Source organism: Amia ocellicauda, chromosome 22 (genome assembly GCF_036373705.1).
Source record: "Amia ocellicauda isolate fAmiCal2 chromosome 22, fAmiCal2.hap1, whole genome shotgun sequence".
NCBI classification, from domain to species: Eukaryota; Metazoa; Chordata; class Actinopteri; order Amiiformes; family Amiidae; genus Amia; species Amia ocellicauda.
In genome coordinates, this window is record NC_089871.1 from 17867987 (window position 1) to 17892943 (window position 24957).

General features: G+C 40.8%; 1 protein-coding gene across 2 annotated transcripts in view; it reads left to right on the forward strand.

Annotated features, from left to right (window-relative positions):
* Positions 1-24957, forward strand: part of adamts10 (ADAM metallopeptidase with thrombospondin type 1 motif, 10) — a 96209-nt gene that overhangs the window by 15078 nt on the left and 56174 nt on the right. For both annotated transcript variants that reach the window (XM_066695623.1, XM_066695622.1), the window contains exons 3-6: positions 19723-20081; positions 22447-22606; positions 24195-24397; positions 24843-24926. In XM_066695623.1, the coding sequence (XP_066551720.1) occupies positions 19723-20081; positions 22447-22606; positions 24195-24397; positions 24843-24926 (806 nt within the window). The remainder of the gene's footprint in view (positions 1-19722; positions 20082-22446; positions 22607-24194; positions 24398-24842; positions 24927-24957) is intronic.

The window sequence follows — 24957 nt, forward strand, 5'->3', positions numbered from 1 at the left end:
TTTGCGAACATTTTTTATTTAATCCTGCCCTTGGTTAGAAATAACCTTACATATCTCAGTTGATTCTCTATAATATAGCATGTTTTCTATGATTTTACCTTGCTTTTAATACGTTTTTACCATAAGATATCCCCATACAATACTGTACTCGTTATCATGACACCTGTCAGTGGGTGGGATATATTAGGCAGCAAATGAACATTTTGTCCTCAAAGTTGATGTGTTAGAAGCAGGAAAAATGGGCAAGCGTAAGGATCTGAGCGACTTTGACAAGGGCCAAAGTCAATTATGATGGCTAGATGGCTGGGTCAGAGCATCTCCAAAACTGCAGCTCTTGTGGGGTGTTCCCGGTCTGCAGTGGTCAGTACCTATCAAAAGTGGTCCAAGGAAGGAAAAGCAGTGAACTGGTGACAGGGTCATGGGCAGCCAAGGCTCATTGATGCACGTGGGGAGTGAAGGCTGGCCTGTGTGGTCCGATCCAACAGACGAGCTACTGTAGCTCAAATTGCTGAAAAAGTGAATGCTGGTTCTGATAGAAAGGTGTCAGTACACAGTGTATCGCAGTTTGTTGCGTATGGGGCTGCATAGCCGCAGACCAGTCAGGGTGCCCATGCTGACCCCTGTGCACTGCCAAAAGCGCCTACAATGGGCACGTGAGCATCAGAACAGGACCACGGAGCAATGGAAGAAGGTGGCCTGGTCTGATGAATCACGAGTTCAAGGTGTTGAATTGGCCTCCAAATTGCCCAGATCTCAATCCAATCGAGCATCTGTGGGATGTGCTGGACAAACAAGTACGATCCATGGAGCTGCTAACGTCTTGGTGCCAGACACCACAGCACACCTTCAGAGGTCTAGTGGAGTCCATGCCTCGACGGGTCAAGGCTGTTTTTGCGGCAAAAGGGGGACCTACACAATATTATGCAGGTGTTATGGCTGATCGGTTTATATACATTATATTCGTTTAATACTGTTATATACTCATATTTATTCCACTGCTACTACTAATATATATATATATATATATATATATTCAATTACATTAATTTAATACTGCTTTATATACTAATATGTATTCCACTTAGGTTACTAATAATAATACCACCACATTAAATTTGTATATACGGGACTTTAGTATCAATTATCAGTGTACATGTGAGCGCGTTGCTGTTTAAAAGTACAGCCCGAGTCTATGTGCCTTTGTGAACCTACTAAGTAACGAAATTGTTACACTATTAATCCCTATTATTTCCCATTGCGCTTTGTGTTAATAGAGCTTAACATTACATGTATGCGATTAATATAACTTTAAATGCTTACTCTTTTGAATGTATTCTGGTACATAAATGTCTTTTAAATTCATATTAGGTGATTATAAACAGATCGTAATCATATAGTTTTTCAGAACATATCCATCCTTTATTCATAGTATTAGAAAGTGCCTGTAACTGTGAATGTACGCATAGTAATGGTATGTTTAAAGTACGTCATGAGATAAAGGAAATAACGATATAACAATAATAGTTTAAAATAAAGTTCCCACAAAATAGTACCAAATATAACATTAGATAGCCCTTTCTTCACAATCCAGCAGAGGATAGTCGAACAACAATATATATTGTGTGCATGCTTGGTGCTTCACGTGGGTGGTGCATGTGCATACTAGTTAGTGTAGCGGGGGAAGTTCTGGGGTTAAGGGTTAGCCCTGTGTGGGAACACGGGAGGTGCCGTGATAGGAGGAGCCAGTCACGGGGCCAGAGGGCATAAATAGGGGTGCCCGGTTCCCACGCGAAAGAGTTTGGTAGTAGAGGGAATAGAGTGCAGTTCAGAGTGGAGTTGTGTGAGAGAGGGTAGCGTGCTTGAGGAGGGTCGCTCCAGCCTGAGATAAGTTCCTGTTGTTCGTGTTTAACCCAGCGTCCTTTCCGTTATTCCTGCCGTTAGTGGTGAACTCCCCACAATGATAAGGCAAACATAAAGCCCATATCGTTACACTGCTGTCAGAAGAGTGGGATGGGACCTACGCCACCGTTAGATGGCTGTGACGAACCCCCGAGAAAGGCAGCTTCCACCAAGGGGGGAGAGACCCAGAAACTGCAGAACGACGGTGACGAGCCAGTGAGACAGGCATCTTCCACACCCGGGAGGAAGGCCCAGAAGCTGCGTGATGGCCGCGACGAGCCCCTGAGACAAGCAGCTGGGGCACCAGAGAGAGAAGCCCAGAAGCCGCGTGGTGCAGATGAGATGGACTGGTGGAGCTTTAAGAGGGACTTTGAGCACATTGCACAATTAAGTGGCTGGAGCGACAAGATGATGCTGATACAGCTTGTGGCATGTTTGAGGGAAGACGAGTGGGAGGTGGTGGAACAGGCTGTGAGTGGACAAGCAGTGACATATGAGACTGTAATTAGAGATGCACCGAATGCAATTTTCTTGGCCGATTCCGATTTTCGATTTTTTTGTAAGTGTGACCTGCCAATACCGATTTTTGCCAATTTCCGATTTTCTTTCTAAGAACTATAATTGACATATACAAACAAAAATCTACTTTTCTTCAATGCAACATTTTATTTTCGTAATAAAAGACATTATTAAACATTGCAATTTCCCCCAAACTGCTATAAGTTACAGGATCTTCTCTCACTGAAACAACTCTCAAAATAAAGTGCTCTGTGACTGGAAAGAGGTAGAAATAACAATTAACTGAAAATGAGTTGCTTTATATAACAAAAACCTTTTTCTCTTTTTTATTCGTCTCACAAAAGTCCAAAGATTACAAGCCTATGAACAAAACTGAAGTGTACAATACTCTTCCAAATAATAATAGGTGCAGTGGGTAATAATTAAATAACAAGGCACCTTTTCTTTGTTGCCAACATATTCGCTTCTGCTGCTGGACAACTCGGAGAGGTAGCTCTACCTGCACAGATGAATGGCTGGCCATCAGCTGCTCCACCTCAGCATTCTCCTTCAGTCTTTCATCATGTACTGAAAGTAGTAGACTACATGGCTTTTTGGCTGCAGGTGCTTCTGTGACAGGATCAGGTATTGCAGACGCTTCTGCAACAGGTTCATCAACTGCATGTCTGGTCTCCCACTCCAGCATAGCCAAATGCGCCTGTTTCACTTGGTCTTTAATTTCTGCTGAAAAGTAGCAATTCTTGTACCTTTAGCATAAACAGACAAAGACAAGAAGGATTGGTCAAATAATTTTCAATCAAAGAATCGCTACTTTTTCCTAGGTATATTTGAAACACAATCATTTGACTCAAATTGAATTGTACGGGGAGATATTGTTAGACAGAATAATAATAATAAAGCTTTTGTAAGAGAACAGTACTCTGCATGTTTTCACATGCAGACTAATAATGAATCATACAACTTTATATAACGCCAAAAATAATAAAAAAAATCATAACATATGACTGATAGTAGTGGTGTAACGATTCTCCAAATCCTCGATTCGATTTGACTTTCAATTTTAAGGTCACGATTGATTTTCATTGATTGATACATTTTTTTTTCCAGTGTTGATCATACCGCTGTTAACACTATTGGCCCTGTTTTATAAATTAAAAACACTTGCTTTTTATTAAAACAACTTTTATGTAAATACAATGTAAAAATAACAAAAATTTTGAACATTGAAATTAACACTCAAACTTGAACAACTCACAAAAATAGAACACTTGTTATTTCTTTGGGACGAGTAGAGTTTATTGGTAGATTGGCTCTAAATGTAGCTGGGATAGTAGGTTGAGTGAATGTTTTCTTTCCACTTTGTGGAAATTTCTTTGTGATGCCTCCGCATATGACCTGCCATGTTTGATGTGTTACCGGAGGCGGAGTATGACACCTGCGTGTAGCAAACACGGCAAACTGTAGTTTTCTTATCAATGACACGAACATTGTTACTGCTGATTTCAAAGATACAGGGGGCATCTGAAGCTCAATAGTTTCACCTCCTGCTCCCGAAGCAGCCATCGTATTTTCTAGAAAGGTGAATGTGTGCGCCCACTGCGCCTGATTTAGTCGCTAGACAAAGGCATGAAGGGTGCAGGGGGAGTAGCAAGTTAGCACGGATCTATTTTGTCAATGACTGCATACAAAAAGTAGCTTATTAAAAGTAACGACTCTTCCGAAATTAAATTAATAATAGGCCTGCAGGTATAGAGTGGTATAGTTGCTTTTAACAGTTTTGTGAGTGCAATTAGTTTAATGCCAACTCCTTTACATGAATCGTACACGATCAGTTGCATGGATATGGTGGAGGTGGTAACAGCTGGCCACAATCAATGACATGCAGTCACCTAATCACAGAATCGCGAACTCCTTTTAAATTTCGCTGTTTGAAATCGAACCTAATCATTTTCGATTTTTGAACTAGAATCGAAATCGTAACACCCCCTAACTGATAGTATACTGTAATACCTTGTCATGTACTATAGTATAGTATAACAAATACTACAGTACTACAGTTCTACAACAAATACTATGGTAGTGTTGTATACTATAGTATACTGTATTACCTTCTGATGTATTATAGTTATTACTACAGTAGCACAACACATACTGTAATACACTTTATTATATCATAATACATTATTATACTACAGTATACTGTAGTACCTTGTAATATACTACAGTTCTACAACACATACTATGGTACAGTGTTGTATACTATAGTATACTGTATTACTTTGTGATGTATTATCATTATTACTATAGTACAACAAATACTATAATACATTGTTTTATACCATATTACACTTTTTCACTATAGTATACTGTAACTTGTTATATACTATAGTACACTGTTGTATACTGTAGTATCTTGTACTTACTACAGTACTACATGTACAGTTAAACATACTGCTTGCTATACTCAAACATACTTTCACATGCAGACATAGTTTCTCCAGGAACTTTAGCATTCTAGTTTGAAATTGTAATTAATGGAAAAGGTTGTGACAATACAGGGAAATAATAACACCTGCTTGCAAAATATGAGAGTCTGACAAGAGATGCGTGAGAGTTGACAGGTATGCTTATTGCTGCTGTTATTGCTATTTCTGTATGTCTCCTAATAGGAAGGTATTTTTTACATTGCCTAATGTTTATTAATGTTTATTTAACAAAGTTTTTAAACTTGTTGTGTTAGCTAAGTATAAGTTACAAACTTATTGCAATAGCAGTAATTGTCACGTTGCATTATTTTGCATTTAATTTTGTCTCATTTGAAAAGTCGTTGACAATAGCTGTAGAATTATCGATAGTGAAAATGTTTGTCATGCACATCCCCAATTTATTTAAACACCATACTCCAAACTTTGAAGGGGAAAAAGTTTTATTTGAGAAAAACAATATTATTAAAAATACAAAACTATCATAATTGAATTGAAGTTTCCACCCCCCTAAGTTAATACTTGGTGGAAGCACCTTCTTTACAAAACCGTTCAAGCACAGTCAATATCCTCGGGGAGTGTAGATGCCCAGAAATCTTCAAATCATGACCCAAATTTGGATTGGATTTGGTCGGGGCTCTGGCTGGGCCACTCAAGGATGTTTGGCTGTGTGCATTGGGTCATTGTCATGCTGAAAGATGAACTTCCTGGTTTCAGCTTTCTTGCAGAGGGCAGCAGATTTTCCTTAAGAACATGTATATACTTTGCTCCATTAATTTTCCCTTCTATCCTGAAAAGTGCCACAGTCCCTGCCGATGAGAAACATCCCCATAACATGATGCTGCCACCACCAGGCTTCACAGTAAGGTTGGTGTACTTTGGGTGATACACTGTGTTGGGTTTGTGCCAAACTCAGACCACAAAACATTTTGCCACATGGCTACAGAATCTATTGGTGTTGTTTTTGCATACTGCAAATGGGATTCGCGGTGGGCTTTTTTTGAGTACCATACAAGCCAAATTTGTGTAGTGCTTGGGACAACTTGGTCTGTGATTTTTAAGGCGATTGCTTACACCTGAGCTAATTTTTTAGAATTGCTATTACACGGGGAGTGGACATGTATTCAACCAAGCCTTTAGCTTTGACCGAAAAAGTACCTATGCAGTCTTGTCATCTGTCTCTGTATTTAATTAACATAATAATAATAATATAATAATATCAGTAATAATTTTGAAATACATTGTTAGTTAATATCACCTCCTAGTTTTATAGGATACTACTTTAGTAATTAATTAATTGATATGTGCCGACACGTTTTTTGGCTGAACTTTCTAATCATATATCATGATTATATAATAATTTTATATGATCTATGTATTATAATTTCCTTGATACATAATTTAACAATTTCTACAACTGTCTAGCTAGCATTACTTTACATTTATATACACCCGCCGCTGCCATATTTTCCCAACTGACTGGGACTTCTGGGAGTTCTGGGACTTCAGCGCTTAAATACTTCCGCATAAGTGTGCTCTTTTGTACACTCCGTCGAAGGGAGCATTGAAGGGCACAAAAAGCTCGATTAGGCTCCCTTCACTTGCTCCCTAAGGAATTAGGACACCCCTTAAGATGGCCACTGTAGTACTTCCGCCCCGCAAGGGAAGGGAACAAGGGAGCAAGTGTGTGATTTGGGACACAGAGCATCTGTGGTTCCCTTTCAGATCGAAAGACAGCCATTACCTAATGGGAAGAGCCTTCTGACCTGCCAATCATTTAATGCATGTACCAAAGCTGCCCAATAGGGGCAGACCCGCCCCCGGCATCTGACTGCAGCTCCCTGCCATTTCTTCTTTCACCTTGCCAGAGATACATGCTTTAATTTTGTTCGCTCTGTGTGCGTGCTAAACGTGGAGAAGTGGGCTCTCCACGAGACTTCAGTCTTCTCGTAGAGCTTTGCTTCTCTTCGGAGGTAAGTGTACAGCAGGAGTCTCGCTAGGAGCCGGCTTCGGTCCCTCCATTGAGATCTGCTGTGCGTATCCTCTCTGCGGAGGTACGTTTTGTGCAGTAATTTTCTCACATATAGAGCTGGCTTTGGCTGTGTGTGTGTGTAACTTGAGTGTGTCTTGGAGCTCAGCGGCTGCTGTTCTCCATGGGAAAGCGTCGCTTGGCTGAGCAGTTCCTGTTGTGGGACAGACACTGCAGATCCCTGCACTTGACATGGACAACATCCGTCGACACATCGATATCAACCTTGAAATTCTTCGACGTCGACATATCGATATCGACCTCAAGTTCCATCGACGTTGACTCATCGATATCGACCTCGAGATCCATCGACGTCGACACATCGAACTCGACGTCGATCGACGTCGACACATCGATATCGACCTCGACATCTGTAGACGTCGACACATCGATATCGACCTCGAAATCTTTCGACATCGACGCATCGATATCGACCTCGAGATCCATCGACGTTGACTCATCGATATCGACCTCGAGATCCATCGACGTCGACACATCGAACTCGACGTCTATCGACGTCGACACATCGATATCGACCTCGACATCTGTAGACGTCGACACATCGATATCGACCTCGAAATCTTTCGACGTCGACGCATCGATATCGCCCTCGAGATCCATCGATGTCGATGCATCGATATCGACCTCGAGATCCATCGGATTGTGGATTGTGCTTCCCTCCCTACCTCACGTCGAAAGCTCCATTCTCGACATCGACACATCGATATCCCCCCGGAGGTGGATATGAACCTGCACACAGACCCAGGATCTGTGGTGAGGAGCTGGGAGAAGCAATCCTGTTTCAGGATTTTAGCTCCTTTTTGGGATATCAGCGTCCCAGCTAGAGAGCAGTTGGCTTCACCCCCCCTCTATGCAGGTGCTCCCCGGAGAGACTCTCCCCAAGATGGAGATCGCTGGCGAGCAGGCACTCACGTTCTCTACTTCTCCCTTAGACGCACTCCCCCATGGCATATACGCTGGTCTCCCCCTAGGAGGAGACGGGGGTTTCCACCCCCTCGGGCGAGGGAGGAGGAGGATGAGTTCAAACACTGCTGCGTCAAATGTCAAATGGGAGAGTTTGGACAGCTATGGCCACCCAGCACCAAATGCGATCTGAACGAGAGTAAACTGGGCTGATGGAAGGCCTCCATCGCTGCCCTTACAGGAGGAGATATCCATCCTCCCACGTATCAATTACGCCTAGTGAAACTTTTGGGACCACTGACGACCTGAGCATAAACACTCAGCCAGGGCGAAGGAAACGGCGTCAAAGTAAGCCGACCTTCAACAGCCAAGAAGGCCCATGTCACACCACTGGCCCTACCCTCAGGGCATACAGTGGTAAAAAAAAAAAATTACCAGCAGAGGCCAGACACAGGCCAAGGGTAAAAATAGACTTTTCAGCTGGAAGCCTAAGGGGAGAGGCTAGCCTTACAACCCTCTTGGCTAAACCACAGGGAGAATGTCCCCAGAGACAGAAGACAATGACTCATGGATACGCCCTCCGTTTCTACTCTGGCCCTCCCCTCCTCAGAGGAGTGCTGACCACTACTGTCAGATGCCCAGAAGGGCAAGAACTCTGGCTAAGGAGATTGCAGTAGTGCAAGAGAAATGAGCTGTACGACAGGTGGACTGAGTGAACTCACAAGAGGGGTTCTGCTCATGGTACTTCCTAGTGCCAAAGAAGGATGGAGGCTTAAGACCCATTCTCAATCGAGGGGTCTCAACATGTTCTGAGGGAAGAAACTTCTGCATGTTGACTGCACAGTGTATCCTCCAGTCAGTCTGACTGGGCAACTGGTTCATGTCAGGGACACCTACTTCCATGTCCCCATCCTCCCAATACATAGGATATATCTACGCTTCGCCTTTCAGGACCAAGTGTACGAATTCTGCGTGCTGCAGTTCAGCCTCTCACTGGTGCCCTGCACGGATGCTTGGACGCAGTCCTGGCCCCCTCAGGTCAAAGGGAATTAGAACAACCTGGATGACTGGCCAATTGCACAGACTCCAGGATACAGGCGGAGGAACACATGACAGAGGTAATGCAATATGTGACTACACTGGTTTTCAGTTAACACGGAGCAGAGCTCTCTCAAACCCACGCATTCGGTGGTGTTCTTGGGAATGCAATACTTGTCCTCCTGTTAGAGACAAGATCGAGTCACTGAAGTCTTTTCTCATGCAATGCAGAAGAGGCTAGACTCTCCGGCTAATTACTTTCAAAAGCTGTTGAGACTGTTGGTGGCTGCTTTAAAAATCCTTTCTCTCGGACTCAGGACAATGCGTCCGCTACATCGCTGGGTAAACGCCGACAAGCTACACCCAGTGAGACCCAAACAACACCCACTGACAGTGACCTCAGCGTGCTGGCAGGCACTGTCCTGGTGGAGATATTGGAACAATCTGCGCCTTGGCTCCCCCCTCGGATGCCCGCACAGACCGGAAGTCATCACCACAGATGCCTCCGGAACAGGCTGGGGTGCTATCTGGAAAGGGATGGGAGTCCAAGGAGTGTGGAGTGGCCCCTGGTCAGCCGCACACATCAACGTATAGGAGCTGCAAGCGGTGCGACTGGCTCTGCACCACTTTCGCCATGGTCTGGCAGACAGACTCGTCTTGGTTCGGACAGACAACACGTCAGTGGTGGCCTACATCAACCACCAGGGAGGCCTACAATTCTCCAGACTACATCGTGTAGCGTGCAGACTCCTCCTGTGGGCGCAAGACAATCTACAGGCAATACACCTGCCGGGTGTGTCCAATACAGTGGCAGACATTCTCTCCAGGGGAGTTCCGGACAGCTCAGAGTGGAGACTGAATCCTCAGATGGTGGAGCAGATCTGGCAGAGGCTGGGACGAGCTCGGGTCAACCTCTTCGCTAAACAGGCGACGACCTACTGTCCTCTGTGGTTTTCCCTGGAGATGGGAGACGCCCCCCTGGGGGTGGATGTCATTGCTCACCCATGGCTGCAGGAACTGCTATATGCCTTCCCCCCATTGCCACCTTTTCCACTGAATGGCAAGCGTCATGTCTGGAGGAAACCAGGCACCACTCATCACCTGGCCAATACCATCCCTACAGTGAATCATGGTGGTGGCAGCATCATGCTGTGGGGATGTTTTTCAGCGGCAGGAACTGGGAGACTAGTCAGGATCGAGGGAAAGATGAATGCAGCAATGTACAGAGACATCCTTGATGAAAACCTGCTCCAGAGTGCTCTGGACCTCAGACTGGGGCGAAGGTTCATCTTCCAACAGGACAATGACCCTAAGCACACAGCCAAGATAACAAAGGAGTGGCTACAGGACAACTCTGTGAATGTCCTTGATTGGCCCAGCCAGAGCCCAGACTTGAACCCGATTGAACATCTCTGGAGAGATCTGAAAATGGCTGTGCACCGACGCTCCCCATCCAACCTGATGGAGCTTGAGAGGTCCTGCAAAGAAGAAGAAACTGCCCAAAAATAGGTGTGCCAAGCTTGTGGCATCATACTCAAAAAGACTTGAGGCTGTAATTGGTGCCAAAGGTGCTTCAACAAAGTATTGAGCAAAGGCTGTGAATACTTATGTACATGTGCTTTTTTTGTTTTTAATTTTTAATAAATTTGCAAAGATTTCAAACAAACTTCTTTCACATTGTCATTATGGGGTATTGTTTGTAGAATTTTGAGGAAAATAATGAATTTAATCCATTTTGTTATAAGGCTGTAACATAACAAAATGGGGAAAAAGTGAAGCCCTGTGAATACTTTCCGGATGCACTGTATCCTTGTCATTATGGGCTTAGGCTTAGTAATGGCTGTCTTTCGATTTGAAAGGGAACGATAGGTTATTATCATAACCGCGGTTCCCTGAAAAAGAAACACCGCCATTACTTTTCAGGGGTCGCTCAGCCAGACGACCTTCCTGATGAAGAAATGGCAGTGAGCTGCAGTCAGGAGGAGACTTTTCACAGATGCTGGGTGCGGGTCTTCCTCCTGCCAGCAGGGCCCCTATTGGGCAGCTTTGGTACATGCTTTCAATGATTGGCAGGTTAGAAGGCTCATCCCATTAGGTAATGGCTGTCTTTCTTTCTCAGGGAACCGGGGTTATGATAATAACCTATCGTTTTGATTGTGTATTTTCGTCATGACTGAAGATTACCGTATATTACATAGAGGTGCATTTTTGAAAAGTTAATTATATCGCTTTTAAATAAGTTACCAATTTTAAATAAGATTACACTTTGGAGGGCATTTTTAAATACATATTTTAAAACAAATGCAGCTATGCTGTGCTTCCTGCACTAACCTGCCCTTGTTGTATAGGCACTATTGAGCACTGAGGAGGACTTGTGAACCTGAGAGAATCTGACGCTTGTAAAATGCAAATATAAGCCAAACCAGCACTTAACACAATCATATTATTTTTCTATTTGTGTGTGAAATTGCTCATATACCTTGTCCTTTGTTCTAATGTATAGAACATGCATTATTTATATTTTTCCTTCATTATCCCTTATTCTAACTTATTTAATTTATTTTTACAATGCTTGATTTGTGGTTATTTATGATGAAAATTAATGTTAAGTTTATTATATAAAATGTACAAATATAAAAATCCTGCCTTCAGTGCATATTTTACACATTTTCTCTCTGACACGGAGAGGTTTGAGGGATCCATGCATGAAAATGTCTGGAGCTAATTGGGAGATTTAGCTTCCCAGTTATCGGTATCAGTATCGGACCCAAAAAACCTGTATCGGTTGGGCTTTACTGATGTCTCACTAAAGCCCCATTCACACTGAAATGCCGGAAAATTGCCGGCAAGGATGCCTTCACACAGAAAACAGAGATTGTTAAACTACAGTACAGTTCAAAGCATAATGCAATTTACAAAATCAAATTTACACACGTGTATAGGAAATATACAGTAAACAATACAATGTAGTCATATGTATTTGTTATTGTTACGAACTGAGTTACGAACTGAGCACGTTTGTACACAAGACAAGTGAACAGCAGTGCTGACTGATACATTGTTTCAAAGCAAACGAACTGAACCGATTTCGTTTTAAACGAACCCAGTGTGAGGGGTTTACACGTTTGCCTCTATAGAGAATATATATTTTGTATTACTTATTGGTACATAACTTCTCACATGTGTGACAATAGTTAGTATTACATATGCCAACCCGTTGGTTCATCAATAACACTCAGAATTGCTGTGACTATATGATTTTCAACAAGTTCTTGGTCAAAGGTGGCATAACGGTGTCATGTTAGCTGACGCACTGCGTCGACACCCAAGGACTTGACACTGAATTTGCCAGCAATCATTTTCCTGCTCCATTCACAGAGACCCGTTTCCGGCAAATTGCTGGCAATTAGACTAGGACCCTTGCTGGAAAATTGCCTGCAACGATTTGCCAGCAATGACCCATTCACACAGACCTTGCCGGCAGCAAAATGCGGGCAAATTGCCGGCAATTGTTTCAGTGTGAATGGGGTTTAACATTAACATTATGTTGGAGTGCGGGGGTCCTCAGTCTTTCAGGGAAAGACTTGCCGTGGAATGTGACTTATTCTTGATGCTGTTTAGTCCTTGGGACAGGATCAGTGCAACATGATGTTCTTACTACTGTATATAGGTAACACCAGCTGTGAATTAAATCGTATTTCAGGAAAGTAATGCGTTATTGTAGAAGATTTGGGGCTGATTGGTTTACCTTCCTCTGGGCACCCACAGCGTCAACTCTATCCCTAAGCAGGGTCCTCTCGGGTTTCCAGTATACCTTAACTGCTCACACACAGCTCCATTGTATGGTTTTGACAAAATCCAGTTGTTGCCATTAATCAGGCGACATCAGACTCGCTGTTAAACATTATAAATCAGTAAGCAGCCTGTATGTAAATCACTGTTGTGCACTGGGAGCCAGCCCCAGAAAAGGCCAGATCCTGCTATCTCCCCTTTCACCTTAAGGAATCAGTAAGCTTGACTAGGTTGTGTGGTGAAAATCCCAGCACAACGTATGGGTAATGCACATTGCTTTCTACTTAAGATTGAAGTTGAAGAGAAATTAATCTTTTCTACCTTTTTAAAAATGATATTTTTTTAATCATACTGTAGTTAGTTACTTGGATATTGTACACTGACACTGTGTGGATATCCTGGTTAAAAAAATCACACTGCTGCCCTACATAAAGTCTTTGAAAGCAAAAATCAGAGCTTGCTTCCCCTTGTTGTACCTCTCAGCTCACTGCCAGCCCAGGTCTGAGCTGCAGGAGACCCCAATTGAACTGCAACATGTGGCCATCATAGTAGAAATACAAGAATGGATTACTACATAACTCCTCTGTCCTTGTTAACCAGATTGTGCGTCAGGTTGCACTGTCAGGTCTGATTAGGCCAGTTGACAGGTTATAAAACAATTGCAGCAGAGTGTTAAAGGGAAATTAGGCTTGGTTTGCTGGGAAGGGCCAGGAGGAAGGGGCAGGGGGTAATATTAAGGGACCTTACATCTCTAAGTGGGACCAAATGTTCCAAAAAATTATACACAGGCATCCCTCTACTACTTGTTATGATTATACAAAGGTGCCACTTTACTAACAACATTGACAGGGCTTTTTTCTCCACCCCTTATTTCAATAGTGCAAGAAGACCTTTCCAGATGATACAAAAAAAGTGAACAACGCAGGCAATACACAGGCATTAAAATTTCAACGTTAACAGTTTACCACACCTCCTTGGGGGGGGAACACCATGTTTATTTTATCTGGAATCGGTGATGTAAATAAAGTGCTGCTTTTTCAGCTTATATAAAGCAATAGTGATCCTGGGCTGTTGTCTCCAAGAACAACAAGACGAAGCATCAGGAGGAATTGCTCACATATACGTTGAACTTTGCCCTGTAAAAGTAGTGTTTAGAGCCTGATGTTTGGACAGTAAATCTCTGAACCCGCTGCCTGAGCCAGGAAGTATACGGTTTCAATGTTGCCATGGAGACTGCTTCTGGCCTACAATATAATTTGAACTCAAAAACCCCTAAGTGTCTCAGAGTGCATTATAGTCATAATTGCACCTTTGACAATAGACCCCTAGGCCTTTTTAAGTCTGCTTACACAAAACTAACCTGTTCAAAACAAAGAAACACACAAATTCTCTAGCACGCCTTTTCTTAGAATTAATCATTCGTGATATATGGGCTCTGGAGATGTTTAAACATAGATTTTTTTAACGAAAGCAGCTTTTGATCTGTTTCTTGTTCCAATCCCTTCCCCCAACCTTTCCTTATTGGGGAGCTGGAGAGACTTTGTTTTGTGTTAGTACTTGCATTCGGCTGCTTTCCTCCCTTTAACAGGATGCACATATCTCTCAGGTTTCTGCATATGGCACGAGTGAGGGTAATGACTTGATTGAATGAGAAGGCATTCCCCTAATGCGAACAAGATTGCTTGGACAATGCTGGCCTTTTGCATTTCTGGGAGCTGCACAAGGGGCACCCTGTATTCCATTCACAGTAAAAAAGCATCTTTTGACGAGGCCTGTGTCAAGGGAATGCATTGTATATTCATAAACTACCTACCTACGTCATCATCATTTGCGGAGTACAAAAAAAAAAAAGCTTAGGTGGCTTTCATTGTGGTATTTCATAGATCATTTGTAATGTCAGCTACTTCTCACAGTGACCACTTGAATTGAGTTGCTTTTGAAAACATACAGTCCCACAACTGGGAATAATTAGCTTTCATTGTTATTAATTAGGGCTGTCAGTCGATTAAAAATATTATCGGTTAATCAATGGCCATTAGTTGATTAATTGGTAGATTAATCAGGCACTTATACAGTGAGGGAAAAAAGTATTTGATCCCCTGCTGATTTTGTACGTTTGCCCACTGACAAAGAAATGATCAGTCTATAATTTTAATGGTAGGTGTATTTTAACAGTGAGAGACAGAATAACAACAACAAAATCCAGAAAAACGCATTTCAAAAAAGTTATAAATTGATTTGCATGTTAATGAGGGTAATAAGTATTTGATCCCCTATCAATCAGCAAGATTTCTGTCTCCCAGGTGTCTTTTATACAGGTAACGAGCTGAGATTAGGGGCACTCTCTTAAAAGGAGTGCTGCTAATCTCAGCTCGTTACCTGTATAAAACACCTGTCCACAGAAGCAATCAATCAATCAGATTCCAAACTCTCCACCATGGCCAAGACCAAAGAGCTGTCCAAGGATGTCAGGGACAAGATTGTAGACCTACACAAGGCTGGAATGGGCTACAAGACCATCGCCAAGCAGCTTGGTGAGAAGGTGATAACAGTTGGTGCGATTTTTCGCAAATGGAAGAAACACAAAATAACTGTCAGTCTCCCTCAGTCTGGGGCTCCATGCAAGATCTCGCCTCGTGGAGTTTCAGTGATCATGAGAACGGTGAGGAATCAGCCCAGAACTACACGGGAGGATCTTGTTAATGATCTCAAGGCAGCTGGGACCATAGTCACCAAGAAAACAATTGGTAACACACTACGCCGTGAAGGACTGAAATCCTGCAGCACCCGCAAGGTCCCCCTGCTCAAGAAAGCACATGTACAGGCCCGTCTGAAGTTTGCCAATGAACATCTGAATGATTCAGAGGAGAACTGGGTGAAAGTGTTGTGGTCAGATGAGACCAAAATCGAACTCAACTCCCCGTGTTTGGAGGAGGAGGAATGACCCCAAGAACACCATCCCCTAGCCAGTCTCCAGACCTTAATCACATAGAAAATCTGTGGAGGGAGCTGAAGATTCGAGTTGCCAAACGTCAGCCTCGAAACCTTAATGACTTGGAGAGGATCTGCAAAGAGGAGTGGGACAAAATCCCTCCTGAGATGTTTGCAAACCTGGTGGCCAACTACAAGACACGTCTGACCTCTGTGATTGCCAACAAGGGTTTTGCCACCAAGTAATAAGTCGAAGGGGTCAAATACTTATTTCCCTCATTAACATGCAAATCAATATATAACTTTTGAAATGCGTTTTTCTGGATTTTGTTGTTGTTATTCTGTCTGTCACTGTTAAAATACACCTACCATTAACTTCACTGTATCAGCCGTTATTCATAATTTTACCTCACCTGTCGAGTGATGCTTGTGTGTGACCTCAATGCATGCAGCAAGCTAACAATTATTGAACTAATTTTCAATCAGAATCAGTAGTTAGCTTTGAAATCAACACAACATACCATTTAAGCAGATAACTAGCCAACCAAATGTTAAGAAGCAATGACAAAATTAATGACCTGCTGACTAGTTTTAAATGCTGCTACAGTGTGTAATTGATGCTCCACCACAAAACAGTCGGAAACACGCCCATTTCCACAGCAAACAATTTATGTGCAAACGCTGCTGTTTGAAATAATATATCCTGAAATGGTTACATTTTGAAATTGCACAATAACTGGTCCATTTATTGTGGGTTTCAAGCACTGTTGAGGTCGTTTCTCACAAAAAGTAATATATTACATTGTACTCTTTACTCATATAAAAAGTAACTAAATACTTTACTTCTTACTGCCTGGGGAAACTAATTTGTTACTTTACATTTAGATTACTTTGCATTACACCCCAAATGTTGTGTGACCTCACTAAACAATTACAAAGTTACAGCAACACTGTATAATAATGACATATACATACTGTTATCTTTGATGTTTTAATAAAGCGCCACAGGAAAGTTGTATTGCCACTTATCTTTTTAAACATTAGCACCAAGAGCCAGAACAAGTCCAACTACACATCTCCTTTCTAAAGTAAGGGATTTAGTTGAACAAACTAAATCCCTTATCCCTTATCGTTATGTAGTGCCTCTTCTCTGGTTTAGAATAGATTGCTATACATCAAGGACCTAGTTTCTGAGCAGTTAGAGAAGATCAACTCACTACTTAGGGTGTGGAAAATAGAACAACTGGCTGCTTTATTGTGCAGTTTACCAAGATTATGCACTATTCACAACTGCACAGGTTTTAAAGATTATGCACTATTCACAACTGCACAGGTTTTACAGCCTTGTATTCCCAAAACAAATGAAACAAACAAAGTAAATTCCAATAAAGAGCTATTTGATTCTATTGGAGGTACCTCAAAGTAGCAAGTAAAATAAGTATTCTGAATGCAGATGTGTGTGTGTAATTCAGTATAGTTCAGTTCTTTGGAAAAAAAAATAAAAAAATCTACCCGGGTAGTTTAAAATAACAAATAAACCAGAAACATGTTAGAGATCTCTTATCTGAGTTCAGTAGGTGCAAATCCGGCAGATCAGTTCACTCCTAACGGAAGGAATCCGAAACCGCTAGCCACGCCATTTCCAAACGCTCCTTCAGTGAGAGTGCGCTGGGACAGACTTTGCTCAAGTCCAATAAAAAAAAATCTGCGATAGCATTGGAGACATAAGTGAAAACTCTTCACCATGAGACCTCATTCAAATATTCTGATTTAATAATTGGAATGTCTGTGCTTATTAACAAACTCCATTAATTATTTCCACAGAAATAAAATAAACAGTGCACATATTCGCGATTAGCGTATTTGACCAAGCAATGCGATTTAACTTTACAGTTTGATTTTTCAACTGAAACCTAAGTTTTTATCCTTTTTAAGATTAATTACAGGATTGTCCAATAATTTTACGATCAGTGAAAGGTTTCTTTACCATGTAAAAGCGCTTTCATATTCATATTCCAATAACACAAAAACATTATTTCAATGTTTCATTTTAAAATACATAAATAACATTACATTAATCAAATACACACAACATATACCTCTCACAATGCATTATATGCATTACTCCGATTGGTTTTAGGAACAATACAACCTTAAATGTCTTAGAATTTTGTACTAAAATACACTTACTCATGTTAGCTAGCCAGACGCTAAGCTAAAAACATACTTAAAAGAAAAATGAAACTCACCGGAGCTCTCGAAGAAAATTATAAAAATGACAAATCACGGCTTCTTCAAAACAATAATAAGGTACACTATTTAATTAACCCTTAATTAAATGGGATTCATGTAAAATTATAATTAATTATTGTATAATTTCTTCTTTTCCGAGTAGATTTTCTTACTGGAAGTGTTCACAATAGAGAGCAACTCAGTGATCTCTAAAAAAAACTGCGCCCTCTACCTGGAAATTACAAACTTCTTCCAGCATCTCAATAGATTAAGCACTTCCTTAGTAACCAGATTGTTTATGTGGGTTACAATTACAATATGTAATGCAGTAACCAGAACATCTTTTAATCAGTAACTGTAATATTATTACTCCTTTCATACCGTGTTACATTACTCGTTACTACAAAAAGTAATTACATTACTGTAATGCGTTACTTAGTAACGCGTTACCTCCAACACTGGTTTCAAAGTGCTGATGGGTGTTTCATGGTTAGTTGCAATGTGTAACGCTTTTGATTCCTATTATCATTATGCTCTCTATATATTGTGGGTCTGTTGTGCATTGTTCATGTACATCGTGTTGTAATTCTAACTTTATCAAACACGTCTATTCACGACTATAGCTCCGTCAGTGACATGAAAAACCACTCGGTAAGATCATTAAATCAATGCATAAGACACTCACTTTGACCTTTGCATGGCTGGGGGTAAACGACAGATCCTCTCTAGTGCAATAATCTAAGACCATGTAAAACCGAGAGGGAGAGGGGCATTTCATCTGTGACTCGAGCATAGTGTCTCCAGTGAGGTCAGAACACACGTGTCAGGGATATGTATGCTACATTTCATATAAATATGATGGATATAAGTGTATATTGCTGAGGAGATTATGAGGAGAATGTCACCAGAACTTTAACAACTGTTTTGTATATTCCAAGTAGTGGGACTGTAAAATGTCATAACTTTGTGAGCAATTAACTATTATATATAAAGCAATAATCCAGCTCAATCAGATTAATTAATAGTCTTTTTTGAAAACGTTGGTGATGTAATCACTTTGATAGATAGGTAATGATTAGTAGTTAACTACTACAGTAGTTTGCCGGTTGTCAGCTAATGATTTTTGATAGTATTTTTATAAATACATTTTGTGTTTTAATGTGTAATATAGTATTTTCAGTACTGAGTATTTATGGCTTGGGTGTTTTTTTACCTAAACTCTTTATTAGTTATTGCTGTTATTTCAATGTGCACTGTGTACTATTTAAGTGTGTATTACTAAATCTATTTCAGTGTATGTTAAAATGCAATACATATTCTGGGATGTGCACTATTCAAATGTTTGTGTCTCTCTTAGTTTTACCTACACATTTTCTCTCCGCCATAAAGGTGGGCACCACTAAAATGTTTTGCAGCGAGGTGGGGGCCCCCATTATTATTTGTTTATTAGCATACGCCCTTACCAAGGGCAACTTACAGTTTTCACAAGAGCATTACAAAGCATTACAAAGTGCAGTAAACACAATCAATACCCAATACAATATACAATACACATACGTCATAGTACAACTGAGCTAACAATTGTTAAAATACATTTAAAAAGATTGAAGAGAACAGCAACTATCCCCCCCACCCCACACACACACTCACACTCATATAGGGAGGTCCAGTGGATAACACACATTGTTCTTTGACTTTAAAAAAAAACATGTAATTGTCCAGCACCCTTTGGATGTTGTGCTATATAAAAGCAAGTTGTGTTGTATTTTATTGTATGGGTATCACACTGTATCGTTTGGTATGGTATCATATCATTTTGTATTGTATCTTATTGTATAGTGTGGTATGAGACTGTATTGTATTGTGTATCCTCAGCTGCCTTCCTGTCCAGCCTGGATGAATATGAAATTTCCATCCCAGTGCGTGTGGGGCCGGGGGGGGGGCCTCTTAGTGGGGAGGAGGAGGAGGAAGAGGGGCGGCGGCGGCGGCGGCGCAGTTTTGATGCAGAGCTGGCGGACAGGCAGCTCTTCTACCAAGTGGCTGCCCCACACACCAACTTTCTGCTCAACCTGACGCTGCACTCAGGGCTGCTGTCGGAGCGCTTCAGCGTAGAGTACTGGAGGAGGGGGCGGCTGGCCTGGAGACACCCCTACTCCCCACACTGCCACTATGTTGGCCACATCCAGCACAGACTGGACACCAGCAAGGTGGCACTAAGCAACTGCAATGGCCTGGTAGGCACCAAGCTCTCATACTGCCCTATGTGTTCTGTCACAGCATCCCTTTCATTTCCTTATTTAGGTGTTGTTGTATTTATTTTAATCACTATTTAATCACTGCTGATTTGCAATGCAGAGGCTTTTAAACGTAAATAGAATATATCCCATATTAAAATAAACAGAAGCAAATCTGCACTTGGGAATAAGATGGGTTTTTAAAAGTCATACAATTTAACTTTCAAAACACTGCCCCTAACCTTCCTGCAAGTCTCTGATACAACAGGTTTTAGTCACACTGATATGGTTAGGGGAATTTATATTGCATACATTACACATAAAATACAAACCTATAAAGTTATAAACTGTATTCTGAAACTGTGAAGCAAAATACAACTGGAAAGTGGTAGAATATAAAGAAATTCAAATACAGTGCCTTACAAGATTATTCAGGCTCTTCCTATGGAACAAATGGAAGACTTTTAAGGGTAAGATAAGTTACAGTAAGTGTTAGCAAAGCTCTTTCAAGTTCACTTGATCACTTATAGACAGCAGTTTTAAAGTCTTTCCACAGATTCTGTAGGATTCAAGTCAGGACTTTGAGTGGGACACTCAAGGACATTCACTTATTCCTTAGCCATTCCAGTGTAGATTTGGCCTTGTGCTTTGGATCAGAGTCCTACTGAAAGGTGAATGTGAACCCCAGTTTTAAGTTTTTAGGACTGACATAGGTGTTCCTCTAGTATTTGCTGGTACTTTGCTCCATCCATTTTTCCTTCAGTCCTAACCAGCTTGCAAGTCCTTGCTGAGGAGAAGCATCTCCATAGCATGATGCTGCCATGACCATGCTTGACTGTAGGGATGGTGTTTACTAATGATATGTGCTATGTTGGGCCTGTACCAAACGTAATGGTTGGCATTTAGACCAAAAAGAACGGCCTGATCTAGGAAGTGTCTGGGTGGCACAATAAACCGTCCATTTCTTGATGATTGAGTAGACGGTGCTCACAGGGATATTCATAGTCTTCAGAATTTGTTGTACCCTTCTCCTGATCTGTGCTTTTCAATTATTTTATCCCTGACTTGCTTTGAGAACTCCTTGGTCTTCATAGTTGAGTCTTTGCTTGAAATTCACTACCTGACTAAGGAACCTTACAAAGACAGGTGTTTGTATTCTAAAATCATGAGAAGCACTATTATTGCACACAGACAAAGGCAATTCAAATAATTGTGTGGTTTGTTAATGCCATTTTATGCACCTGAATTAATTTAGGCTTGCCACACCAAAAGGTCTGAATATGCAATCATAACTGTTCTATTTTGATTTCATATTAATTCTCTATTTACTTCTTTCTTTTAGTTTTTCCTTTAAATTTGGCGAGTAGGTTGTGTATATAACACATTCATTCATATTTCATAGTGTCATATGACTGCAAGCTTAAAAATGTGAAAACTGTTAAAGGGTCTGAATACTTTTTCAAGGCAGTGTACATCGTTTTCCATTTCCAATGTTTTTTTTATTTCCACACTTTCGTGGGTGACGGAGGTTGAATAGTAATTAGACAATATATTTCCCCTTTCCATTGAAAGAACAATAATGATCAATTTCTGACCTCACCCTTGTATCCTTATATTTAGAAATCCAAATGGCACTTCACTACACTTTCTGAATGTTTCATAATTAAAACAGTGGGCTGTATTCCTGATGCTACACCAAAATCCAAACTTAATTGTGGCCTTAATAGTATTACTAAATACATTAAATAATTAATTTGGCCCATAAAAACATCATTAAATACATCAACGGATTAAACATGCTCATAAAAGCGTTAATAAATGGAGTAGATAATTACTTGTGATCATAATGGCATAGCTAAATTTGCCAGGAAATTAATTGTGTCCACAAGAGCATTACTAAACACATTATGGGATTATCTGCCTTTGATAGATGCTATACAGAATAAACAAGCTGATATATTGACGACAATGTAGCAAAAGCAAGGCTGACAGATATAGCTTAACCATCTTGGTGCAGTAATATCTCCAATGCTGTTTGGAGTTATAATTTTCTTACTCATAGATGGGAAAGCACATTTTGTGTCTAGGATGTTTATAAACACTTGTCTTCAGGTACCCCTGATTCAAGGGATTGTGTTTAAGAGTACAGAGAGTTCTTAAGAATGATGAGTCTGTATAGTTGGCCCATTCCCTACTAGAGAACATTTCCATAAATTCCCATTGAATGAGAGCTCTCGTGTGTTATAGTCAGGTTGAACACTTATGGGCTTCCTCAAGAAATTGAGTTTTACTGTGATGTATTTACCTATTTGGCTATTTTTTCTCTAAACTCTCCCTATTAATCCACCTTTCTTTCCTCCCCCAGCAGGGGGTGATAGTGGCCGGAGATGAGGAGTACTTCATTGAGCCCTTGACTTTGGCAGACAATCTCACCAGTTATGAGGAGAGAGAGGGGCGCCCCCATGTGGTTTACAAGAGATCGTCACTCCGACACCAGTACATGGACCAATCGTGCGGAGTGATTGGTAAGTTATCAGCCAGTGAGAGTTCATGATTCCGAGTCACCAGCCCACTCTGCAGTTGCATTCAGTGCCAGCAGAATTAGAGGGCTAGTAATAGGGATATCATGATATTTCAACTGCAATGACATTACCATGCAGACAATAATAGCAAATACCATTTACAGGGCATTGTCATCACCATGCGGAATATTACAGTGCAGACAAAAACAGCACTTGGCATGTACAGCGTAGTGCCAAAATGGTGCCCAGAATAACAGTGCCTGTCCTATAAAGAGCATCCCTATCACAGCACGTTAACCCTGTTAAGACCCACCAACTTTATTTACTCTTTATTATTGAATAATAATAATAATAATATATAACCCTTAGGGTATACTTTTTTCTTAATCAGAAAATTAATCTTTTCCATTCAGTGTTTCAATAAAGGCCTCTTTTGGTAAAATGATTGCATTTTTAATGTCTTTGCAGAGTGAAATGCAAATGTTAGGTGATCCTCAAATCGGTTAAATGACTGTTCAGGTGAAACTAACTGACAGGTCAAAAGTAGCTGCTGTTAAACAAAACAAACTGTGTCTAACATGACACAAGCTTGACTGGCATATTATTATTATTAAGTAATAAAGAGTAAATAAAGTGGTTGGGTCTTAACTGGGTTAATACACTGTGATGGGGATGCTCTTTATAGGACATGCGCTGTTTATAGGTGCATTTACACTGCCATTTCTGATCCGGATCAAATTTATCGGAACATCAGGATCAGCCACCACAGGGGTCCTTGAAGTCCAAACTTTATTATATGCATATATTAAATTAGAGCTTTATAACACAGCTATATTAAAAACTCATTTTATCTCGTTGCGAATTATTCTAACAAATAAAACCAACGCGCTTGTGCATGTTTTGAAACCGAAGCATTTTAAATACATATACGATTTTTTTTTGCAAACATAAAAAACACTGCACTACACTGTTTTTGTCAACAATGTAATAGTTGGTGCAGTTATGGCACTTCGCCATTAATGGCATTTGCTATAATTGCCCAAGCTGTAATAGGATGCGCAATGATTTCATTCCTGTTTTTGTTTTTTTTAAATGTCATGGAACCGGTAATGGGATCTCGATATCTGATAATTTAAATACATTTGGAATGGCCAGCTTAATCTTTGGATTGCAATTAATTCCTTTTTGTAAGGATGTTGATTATTGATCTCTCTTCTTGTCTTTCAAAGGTGAAAACCTTGATTTGAAAAATAAATCAAAGAGCACAAGAAATTGCAGAATTCATGGATAGTGATCAGAGGGATGACTTTGACATAGTTCGATTTAAAAGCTTTGGGAAATTATTTGTAATTGTAATGCCATTGTAAGTTCTTATTTGCAAGAACTAATTGATTGTAAATGCTTTAAGCAGCTATAAACCAATAAAAAGTCCACTAGGTTTTGTGCTTCATACAATCCAGCCTTTAAAGTTTAAATGTACATGTTGACATTGAATAATATCAACCAACCAAGAAATGTGAATAAGAGACAGGAATGGCCGCGTCTCTCCCACTGTCTTGTGTGTTTGAGTTCCATTAACTTCTTGTTTCAGATGAGAAGCCGGGCAAGGGGCTGCCCTGGTGGTTGCGGAACTTGAAGCCCTCACCCAATCAGATGCCTCGTGGCCAGCTGCCCCTGAAGCGCTCTGTCAGTAGGGAGCGCTACGTGGAGACGCTGGTGGTGGCGGACAAAATGATGGTGGGCTACCACGGTCGCAGGGACATTGAGCAGTACATCCTTGCCGTCATGAATATTGTAAGTTGTATATCAAATCAGAACCGCTCTCCTTTGAACTGAGTTCTATACCCATAAGCCTTGAGTTATTATTACTTTCATTATTAGCAGTCATATTAGCATTGAACTATAAAAGGTGGCCACTCTTTTAAGAAACTTCCAACAGAATCAGTTACATGTCAAGTATTTAACATTCTAGGTTCTTCCCCGTCTTTTCAGCTTTAGAAACTGGGTTTTGGAAGATCTGTCAATATGAAAATCTGTACCTTACCCCAGTGGACCTGAAAGAGGATACATTTTTGTTTGCTGGTCATATTCCTGAAATTACAAAGTATAGCACAAAACAGAAAACAAGTTGGAAGAAAAAGTAGAAGCAGTATAAGTTGCAAAAAAAAAAAAATGTTTTTTGATAGTATTACTAAGAGTTGTTTTTAAGACTGGTCTTTTCTTGTTTCCTGGAGGTCAGGTTGCCAAACTGTTCCAGGATTCTAGTCTGGGGAACGCAGTGCACATCGTGGTGACAAGACTCATCCTGCTCACAGAGGACCAGGTACCCCCACTACGGCCTCTGTCACAGGGAC